General features: G+C 45.5%; 2 protein-coding genes across 2 annotated transcripts; both read left to right on the plus strand.

Annotated features, from left to right (window-relative positions):
* Positions 1 to 1877: 1877 nt before the first annotated feature.
* Positions 1878 to 3046, plus strand: LOC125556367 (protein RADIALIS-like 3). Its single transcript, XM_048719118.1, has 2 exons — positions 1878 to 2237; positions 2534 to 3046. Exon 1 carries the CDS (start codon positions 1955 to 1957, stop codon positions 2222 to 2224), a length of 270 nt encoding a protein of 89 aa, XP_048575075.1. The 5' UTR covers positions 1878 to 1954; the 3' UTR covers positions 2225 to 2237; positions 2534 to 3046.
* Positions 3047 to 7938: 4892 nt separating this feature from the next.
* On the plus strand, positions 7939 to 8885 carry LOC125556368 (transcription factor RADIALIS-like). The gene is made up of 2 exons (XM_048719119.1): positions 7939 to 8302; positions 8600 to 8885. Exon 1 carries the CDS (start codon positions 8019 to 8021, stop codon positions 8286 to 8288), a length of 270 nt encoding a protein of 89 aa, XP_048575076.1. The 5' UTR covers positions 7939 to 8018; the 3' UTR covers positions 8289 to 8302; positions 8600 to 8885.
* Positions 8886 to 10150: the final 1265 nt, after the last annotated feature.

Here is a 10150-nt window from a genome sequence, read left to right on the forward strand (position 1 = left end):
ACCTGGATACAGTCCTTGTTGAAAGAACTGCACGTCTCACAACCTCGAGCACCCGTCTTATGGTGTGACAACCTCGGTGCCACGTACCTGACTGCTAATCCGGTGTTCCATGCTCGTACTAAGCACATCGAGGTTGATTTTCACTTCGTAAGAGAGAAGGTGGCCATGGGAGCACTTGAAGTACGGTTCGTCGCCTCGGCTGATCAAGTAGCTGATGCATTCACCAAACCTCTCACCAAGACTATGCTCGAGCGCCTGCGCACCAATCTCAACCTCACTACCGGGTGAGATTGCGGGGGAATGTTAAACGTGTACGTCAAGTTGTATAGTTAGGATTAGATTGAGTTTGTTGTGCGGGTCATTCTTATCTAATCCCAGCACACGTTGTAATCCTAACTACCTGTATCTATCCTATACCATGTACGTGAATATAAATAGAGAAGAGGCCGGAGGTAATCACCACGGCAAAACAATCTGCTTAACTTGCAGACATTGTCATGTTGCCCATCGGCCCGGCCGGAAGGTGCCACGTTGGTGCAGTGACCGATGAGAGGGCCCTTATTGACTTAAGGCGCCTTGCCTTCCGGAGGCCATTTGGGCCTCCGGAAGCCGCCGCGTGGATGGAGCTGCTCGACTGCATCGCCCTCCACGAACCGGAGTTGGATGCGGGCCCTGACGAGGTTCGGTGGCGTCTTGAGCCTTCGGGCCAATTCTCCACCAAGTCCCTCTATTCGGCCATTGCCCCCTCCTCCGTCCCTCCCCCCTTACGGCGGTCTGGTCCATCCGTTTGCCACTGAAAATTCGGATCTTTATGTGGCAATGGATTCGCGGTAGGATGCCGTCTGGGGTGGAGGTCCGCAAACGCAATGGCCCTGGGTCCGGCCTTTGCCCCTTGTGCGGTACCCCTGAAGACTCGAATCACATCTTCTTCTCCTGTGTTCAGCTCAATTCTTGTGGAGCTGCTTTAGGAAAACTGTGGGAGGCGATTGGTGCCACACCAACTTCTCCGACCTCTTTGCCGAACTCCAAAACTCCCCTTCCCCTTCTCGCCACATTAGGTGGCTCGAGATTGGGGTTCTTGCGTGGACCCTTTGGACGATTCGCAATAAGCTTGTGATCCAGCGTGTTCCTCTTCGACGGGCTACTGACGCTCTCTTCAAACTGTCTGGTTACTTGCAGCTATGGCGGCCGCTTAGCCGCCCTCAGAACCGCGACGCCATCACCGCCTTCATCGCCGACCTCCGCTCGATGACCGTCCGTCTATCGCCGTCGCCCCCTCCGCCACCCCCGGAGCCGGATTAGACGCCGTGCCTTGGCCGCGTCCTTTTTCTGTTTGTTGTTTTTCTGGGCTTGTTGAGCTGTGCCCTCAGCAGAACCTTTGTACTCCTCGTTATGTGACTTGGGTGTGTGTGTGTGCGCTGAACTAGTCTATGTTTGTGTGCTCTTGGCGGTTTGCTTTATTTATAAAGCGGGGCGAAAGCCTTTTTCGGTAAAACGCTACCTGTTAGACTCTTTTTTTCGAAATGGCACCTGTTGGACTTTTGAATCTTGTTGCAAAATGATCGAAATGCAAGGCAGGACCCAGTAGATAAGAAACCTGACTCTTTGCTGCAAGTTCAAGAAAACAAAAAATAACGGGCCATGCATGCATTTGAGATGTTGACGTGTGGATGGATCGTGCTCCTTTGTTCCCAGGCGCACCGCAGCACCAGAATCTACATTCCAAAGGAAGAACCTTCGTCCAAAAAAGTTCAGAATCAGAATCTAATTAGCCTCACTGACCTTTCAGTCGCCAAGCCCGACCATACGAGCGCCACAAGCTCCTATAAATAGCGGGCACTCAAGCAGCACAGAGATCATCAAACCATTACCACTGGAGCTTCTCAAGTGCAAAAACCTCAGCGCTAACTTAGCTCGGTTTCCGAGAAACATACCAATTCCGATCCTGTTGGAGATGTCTTCTGGGTCGAGTAGCTCATCCCGCGGCGGCGCCAACGTGGAGTGGAGCAAGAAGGATAACAAGCTGTTCGAGGATGCACTCGCCTACTATGGCGAGGGCACGCCCGACCGCTGGCTCAAGGTGTCCCGCGCCATGGGCGGGACCAAGACGGCCGACGAGGTGCGCCGCCACTACGAGATCCTCGACGGCGACATCAAGCTGATCGACTCCGGCAGGGTCCCTTTCCCCAACTACAACACCCAGGGCCAGGGGGCTTGGAACTGATGCATCAATCAAGGTAACCAAAACCCAACCGGATCCTTGTCTCTTGTCTACAGTTTTTATAAGTGTGAAATATCAGCAGGTCCTAGCTCAGAGCTATATAGTGGTCGATCTCAACTCAATCACTTCTCGTAACTATCAATAATTATAGTGATCGACCATGCCCTAGCCTAGCATCCACACAAAACTATCCAAACAAATGGGGGCATGTATGTTTCTCCCATTGAAATGCAAATGTAGCCCAGTTCTAAATTAGAGAAGTTGAGATATGTTAACTTACAAGGTACATCTCTTTTTTTTATTATTTTTCAGGAGCAAAGCTTTTGAGATCCTGCAAACAGGATAATCTGTTGATATAATCTAGTCCTTAGCCGGGACCATGTTAATGAAGCAAGCATAATTATGTACCGTATGATGAAGATTGTGGGCACTTGGTTAGGAATAAAAGAAGAAAACATGTGTGTGTGTGTGTGTGTGTGTGTGTGTGTGTGTGTCTGTGTGTGTGTGTGTGTCTGTGTGTGTGTGTGTGTGTGTGTGTGTGTGTGTGTGTGTGTGTCTGTGTGTGTGTGTGTGTGTGTGTGCGTGCGTGCGTGCGTGCGTGCGTGCATGCGTGCGTGCGTGCGTGTGTGTGTGTGTGTGTGTGTGTGTGTGTGTAATATTAGGCTTGTAAGCAAATCAAGTGCGCTTGGTCTTGTAGACGGTATCGTGTATTTTCATTGTGTACAGTATTACTCCGCGCCAATAAGTTTTGGAGTAAACATCAGTTATGTAAATCCCCGGTAATTGTGTGTACTGTTTATGAACTTGTGCTGGTAGAATATAATTGTTTATCTATCAATTGGTTCAAGACTCCGATTTTACATTGCACTTTACATGTTATATATCATTATCGATTTGCTTTCGACGAAGATGGAGTAGATGTGGGTATGACTATGTGCCATCAGATAACTTGTGTGCTCCCTCCATTATATTTATTCTACATATTAGCTTTGACTGAAGTCAAAATTTGAAAATTTTGACCAAGTTTATAAATAACTATATGAACATTTACAATCTGTATGAAGTGAAAACATGAAGTTGATTCTTTGTCTTTTGAACAGCTTTCGCGTCTCAAAATAAATTTCCATAAGAGCGAGCTATTTTTCTTTGGAAAGGTCAAGGAAATAGAGAATGAATATAGCCAACTCTTCGGTTGTGAGGTGGAATCTCTTCCGTTTATGTACCTCGGAATACCCATTCACCCCCCTAAGCTCACAAATAAAGAATGGGAAATTTTCGAAGACCGCTTTGAAAAGAAGCTCAGCAGTTGGAAGGGGGAACTCATGTCATATGGGGCACGATTGACTCTTATCAACACTATCCTCACAAGTCTACCCATGTTTATGTTGTCCTTTTTTGAAATGCCCAAAGGGGTCTTTAAAGGCTTGATTTTTATTGATCTAGGTTCTTCTGGCAGTGCGATGAGCACAAATAGAAGTACATGATAGTTAAGTGGGATATCTTTTGTTGGCCAAAGGATCAAGGTGGTTTGGGTATTGAAAACTTAAAGATAAAAAATAAGCGCTTGCTTAGTAAATGGCTATACAAGTTGCTTAATGAGGAGGGTGTACGGCAAGAGCTTATTCATAATAAGTATCTATATTCCAAAACTCTATGTCAAGTGGAAGCAAAATCAATGGACTCCCCTTTTTGGAAGGCTTGATGAAGGCCAAGTTCTCTTTATTCAAGAGAGATTCTCTTGAGGTTGGCAATGGCCATTCTACGAGTTTTTGCAAAGACACTTGGTTGGGGACAACTTGCTTGCTCTACAATACCCATTGTTAAATAACGTGGTACGTAGAAAAAAATGAGATTGTGCACTCGATTATGGGATCTACACCTATGAACATCCAATTCAATTAGGCGGGCTTTGACTGGAGGAAAATGGGTAACGTGATTACATTTAGTGTGTAGGTTGATGTTGATCAACTTATCACAAACACCAGATTTTTTTTTCAAATGATGATTGAATACTAATAGTGTGTTCAATACGATGACTGGTGTTCCATAGAAAACATGTTTGGAATATTAAGGTGCCAAAATCGCTTGCAAAATCAATGCTATTGCGCTACTATCGCCATTTAGAAACTACCCTACTATTTGCTTGCCTCCCAAAATGGCGGGAGATAGCTGCGATTTTGCAGGAGAATTGTGCATGCAGGCCTAAATTTCGCTGCAATCTTCTCTGTCGGTTAATCCTTTAGCCCATGATTTTAATCGGTCCATGAACCTTAAATATGGCATTGATCTTTATCAAACTGGAGTTACTTACTTATCGATGCCCCTCCAAGCCTTGCTAAACAGACTGAATCCGAGGAAACAAACCAAGGCGATTCCCGAGGGGGTTCTCCTTTTTCCGCCATTCTCTAGCGACTCCTCTCCTCATGATGGCCTCACGGATATCAATGAGTAGGTGGGTCGATGGAGCCCCGCGTTCAAGTCGTGTTTTCTGTAGGCTCAGGCCGGCCACTTGGTGATCTTTTTTCTTATTTCATTTATGCTTTTTTGGGTGTGTTTGTGCTGATGCCCAAGTAGACAACTTTATTTCATGTGTTGCTCTTAAACTTTGTGGTTGCTTTATTTATAAAGCAAGGCGAAAGCATAGTTCGAGGTTCTGTAGGTTTAGGCCTTAGTCGTTAGAATTTTGGTAGGCTGGCGTTGTGGCTTCGACATCAATGACAACACGGTGAACAAGTGTGCTCTAGATCTTCCCTTGACGTGGTAGCTTCCTTCCTCATCGGCAGCAAATTTAGGAGCTCATACGTTCATGTATTATTAATGACCATATTAGTTCTACATAGCCAAAGAAACCAATGTAAAGCCACAAACATGTTTAAGTATCATCCCAAAACCGAACTTCATCTCTGTTTTCAGCCTTGGATTGGGCAGCCGTGGTGCAATGCGTTGTAGCCTCCATGTGGGTGCCATCTTGGGAGGTTTGGGATTTAGGGAGAGTGTGGGTGTGGGCGGTGGGCTCCGGACAAGGGCTCAAGCAACGACGGTGGTGTGGAGGTTGGCAGGTGGAGCGGTGTGGCATCTACCACGTCGACGACGACGGTTCTTGGCAGCATGGTGAAGCTCAGTCTTGGCGACAGATGTGACTGGATGGACGAGCGCAGGGTGTCAGCGTGTTTGGCGCTGTGGCGGTGTTGATGGCCGGCCGGCCTCACAAGTATAATGCGGATCTCTTTCCTGGAGATGGATTAGTGGATCGATGGTGGTGGCGGCTTCTGAAGCATGTGCATGTGGAGTACGCTTTGGGTTTGCTGTACCGGGTCTATTCTCCTGGTACGTCATGTGGGTGGATCGGCGGTAAGCCCGGTTCTATATGATGGGGAGTGATGGCATTCCCCATCATCGAGTTTGTAGATTTGAGTGATGGCTTCAGATTGTTTGGTGTATGTTCTTGTCAGACCTTAATTAAATAATTTAATAAAGATGAGTGTGTGCATCTATTGATGCAGAGTCCGGGGGTTTTAGAGGGTGTTTGTTTCCTGGGACTTATTGGTTTAGGGACTTAAAAATGTCCCTATAAGTTCCATGTAAACCAAACAGGAGGGACTTAAAGTGGGCATTTGTGACTTATGAAATAAGACTCTCAAGGAGGGACTTATAGTTGTAATATGGTCTTTTAGTCCATATTAAGTCTCAGGAACCAAACAGGTAGGGACTTTTTAGGAACTTAAGACTTATAAGTTGGGACTAAAAAAAATCTTAGGACTTATGAACCAAACAGGCCCTTAACCTCCTTTCCGGAAAAAAAAATTGCATGCTTCTCATGTGCTTCTTCGTTGCAGAGATGCAATCATGCTTGCGGTGGAGCGTGGTTTTCACTTTTCAGTTTAATACTGTTGAGACTGATTGCCAGATGGTGCAGCAACTATGGGATACGAAAGATGACAAATCTGGAGGAGTTCATATCATAAAGGAGATGAGATCGATGCTCCACTCTTTCCAGGGGTTTAAGCTAGTACTGCTGGAGCAGGTGCTAATTCTTTAGCCCATTTTTTTGCGTGTTTGGCTGTTAAATTTGATGAACTTTCAGTTACGCATGATCTAATCCCTGACCATCTAATTGATTATTGCAATATAAGATAAGGTGCCCCCTAACGAATAATGAGCTTTAGGGCAGTGCTTTCATAAATATAAAATAAAATAAAATACACTAGTATGGCATTTTTGCAGCCCAAGGTTCTTCGTAGCGATAGCTGTTGATGCACCTTGCATCCTGGCGTAATCCCAACCATCCAATGTGTAGCTGCCAATTGGTAGCTAGAATCTGTTCCGGCCTCTAAGACCAAAAAGTTGGATCTCCCCACCCACGACTCCGGTATGTTTGGAGAAAGAATTTGACCATATGCCACGATGACGTTGTGATGCATTTTATCCATGGTCCCATGACTCTGTCCATGTTCCTCGGTTGGCCACGGGGGTCATGAAATTGCGAGATTTAGATTTCGCCGCCATCATCTTCACGGGAGGAGCTAGCTCATGTGGAGGCGCTCCGGTCCGTCTGGTGCTCGCTGTGGACCAAAGAATTAAACCGGGCATCTTGCCCCTACTACAGTAGAAAGTAGATCAATCTCCATGGAATATAATCCGCATAAAGCGTGGTTTTGGGATTCCCCCGTCAAATTCTGATTTCTGGACCTCCCTTCTGAAGTACAACTTGTTACTTGTGCTAGGGTTCTAACGACATAAAGTTCGCTGCTTCACGTACGTGTTGAATTCTCTTCGTCAGCTCTTCTGCTGTGACCTAGCAACCTCGCAGCATGCACGGAGATTACTACCGCGAACGTACATGCAGCCACCGCGTGCAGTCTACATCAAACTGGATCCCAAATCTACCAATGGAACCTCTCAGATTCCAAGCACCAACTTGCACGATTGGAATCTAGGCGGTCTCTACATCAGCTCAGCCAGGATTCAGAATATTTACTCCTTTTCCGCAGCCAAAAAGGGCATCCCAATCCTGATGTGCCGCAGATTCTCTCGGCGCGATCCTTCCTAGCTATACCCAATTAACCCGCCACCCTTGTCTCAAAAAAAAAAAAAACCCGCCACCCTAGCTAGCCTATCTCTCTATCTAGTATCTCGCTCGGTCCATATTGCGGGCACCGACAAGAAAGGTGAAGTTCTGCATGTGGCCCTGATCGCTACTGCACCCTCCAAGAGGCATGAGCATCTGCTTATCACGTCGATCGGATAGAGCAGCTCCAGAGTGTGCAGACGTAGTCACCAACTCGTCGCCATGTTTCCCATCGGCCCGGAGGACGCCACGTTCGTGAGGAACGACTGGTGAGTGGCCAAACGCTAGCTGTTCGACTTTATTTTGAATCTTATCGCACCCGTAGAAACTTGACTCTTTGCTGCAAGTTCAAGAAAACAAAAAATAACGAGCCATGCATGCATTTGAGACGTTGACGTGTGGATCAACAAATTATGCGTACTCTTATGTGTCGTCCCAAGCGCATCGCAGCACGAGAATCGACATTCCAAAGGAAGCATCTTCGTCCAAAAAAGTTCAGAATCTAATTAGCCTCACTGACCTTTCAATCCCAAAGCCGATGGCAATCACGATACCATTCGAGCGACAAGGCCTGGCAGGGCGGCGCCCCAAGCGCCTATAAATAGCGGGCACCGAAGCAGCACAGCGATCATCAAACCATAACCACCGGAGCTTCTGAAGTGCAAAAACCATCAGCGCTAACTTAGCTCGGTTTCCGAGAAACATATACCAATTCCGATCCAGTTGGAGATGTCTTCTGGGTCGAGGAGCGCATCCCGCGGCGGCGCCAACCCGGAGTGGAGCAAGAAGGAGAACAAGCTGTTCGAGGATGCACTCGCCTACTACGGCGAGGGCACGCCCGACCGTTGGCTCAAGGTGTCCCGCGCCATGGGCGGTACCAAGACGGCTGACGAGGTGCGCCGCCACTACGAGATCCTTGACGACGACATCAAGCTGATCGAGTCCGGCAGGGTCCCTTTCCCCAAGTACAACACCAAGGGCCAGGGGGCTTGGAACTGATTCATCAATCAAAGGTAACCAAAACCCAACCTGATCCTCGTGTCTTGTCTACAATTTATAAGTGTGAAGTCAGCATGCAGGTTCTAGCCTAAAGCTATATAGTGATCGATCTCAACTCAATCACTTCTCATAATTAATAACGTTAGACCATGCCCTAGCCTAGCATTTACACAAAACTACCCAAACAAATGGGGGCATGCAGATGCATGTTTCTCACATTGAAATGCAAATATCAATGTAGCCCAGTTCTAAATTTGAGAAGTTGAGATAAGTTAACTTACAAGGTACATCTCTTGTTGTATTTTTTTCAGGAGCAAAGCTTCTGGATTCTGAAGATCCTGCAAACAGGATAACATGTTGATAATCTAATCCTTGGCTGGGACCATATTATTGAAGCAAGCATAATTATGTGTGTATAACGAAGATTGTGGGCACTTGGTTAGGAATAAAAAGAAGAAACATATGTGTGTGTACATAATACTAGGTTTGTAAGGGAATCAAGGGCACTTCTTCTCTCAGACGCTGGCATGTATTTTTCATTCTGTAACTCATCCCCAATAAGTTTTGGAGTAAATTTCAGTGATGTAAATCATCCCCTGTACTTGTGTGTAGTGTTTATGAACTTGTGCTTGGTAGAATATTCATGTTTTGTCTATCTTCAAGATTCGGATGTTTACGGTTGCACTTTACAATTTAGAGAGTGGTTTTTCTACACCCACCCTTGGTGCACCCAAGCAAGAAAACATACCAAAACATTTTGAAAAAATCTGAAGCTTTGTGGGAATGATCATCTACAATGTTAGAGAGGCTTGCAAATTTTCGTGGTCAAATGACATCCGAGGAGCTCTATACAAAAAAGACAAAATGAAATTTTCTTTGGACCACCAAACTTGGCAAGCCTCTCTAACATATCGATCCCTTTGGAGAAAGATGGAGTAGCTAGCTAGGAGTATGACTATGTGGCATCTGATAACTTGTGTACTCTCTTCATTTTTATTTACTTCGCATATTAGCTTTGACTAAAATGAAATTTTGTAAAGTTTGACCAAAGTTTATAGAAAAGAAATATGAAAAATTACAATAAAATCTATATGAAGTGAAATATATTCAATGATGAATCTAATGGTAATGATTTTGTATTGTGTTTGTTAACTGACTTTTTGATAAACTTGATCAAACATTATAAAGTTTGACTTCTCACAATACTAATATGTGGAGTACATTGTTCGAAGATGCATGACTGCCACATACTTCTGCAGAGTACTTTACCAGCTGCACTTAAAGGAATTTTGTATCAGGCTATTGTTGAATTGGGAAGATTTTTTAGGGAGTTATCTTCCACAACATTGATGTCGTGAAAACAATCGAATGTTGGAATTCCTTTAATTCTATGCAAGCTTGAGAAGATCTTCCCCTCCCTTCTTTGATGTAATGGTGCACTTAGCTATTCATCTCCCTGATGAGGCACTTCTAAGGGGCCCTATTCAATGTGGTTGGGTGTATCTAGTTGAGGGAAGAGTAGGATATCGTAAGGGAACTGATCGTAACAAACAAGGCCCAAAGGTTCAGTTGCCGAGGCTATATCGTGGATGCATGCTTAACTTTTTACCCAGGTATATGCATGATGATGTATAAATCGGATTTAACAAGTCTGACATGAACAAATAAGCTCATGTGGATTGCCCAAAGGCTTTTGCAACATTTGAAAAAAATACCTTGCTCATCTTTACCAGGTTTATGCCATCTGCTAGCAGACGGCAAAGAGGCCACGTGGCAGTAGCCTGGGCTGGCCTATTTGGGCTCTTTGTCGTCTGCTGGCAGACGGCATAAACCTTCTGACATGAACAAATAAGCTCATGTGG

The sequence above is a fragment of the Triticum urartu genome, chromosome 5, assembly GCF_003073215.2.
Source record: "Triticum urartu cultivar G1812 chromosome 5, Tu2.1, whole genome shotgun sequence".
Lineage (NCBI taxonomy): Eukaryota > Viridiplantae > Streptophyta > Magnoliopsida > Poales > Poaceae > Triticum > Triticum urartu.

Coding starts and splice junctions, on each gene's coding strand:
- LOC125556367 (XM_048719118.1), top strand. CDS start 1,955: ATGTCTTCTGGGTCGAGTAGCTCATCCCGCGGCGGCGCCAACGTGGAG.
- LOC125556368 (XM_048719119.1), top strand. CDS start 8,019: ATGTCTTCTGGGTCGAGGAGCGCATCCCGCGGCGGCGCCAACCCGGAG.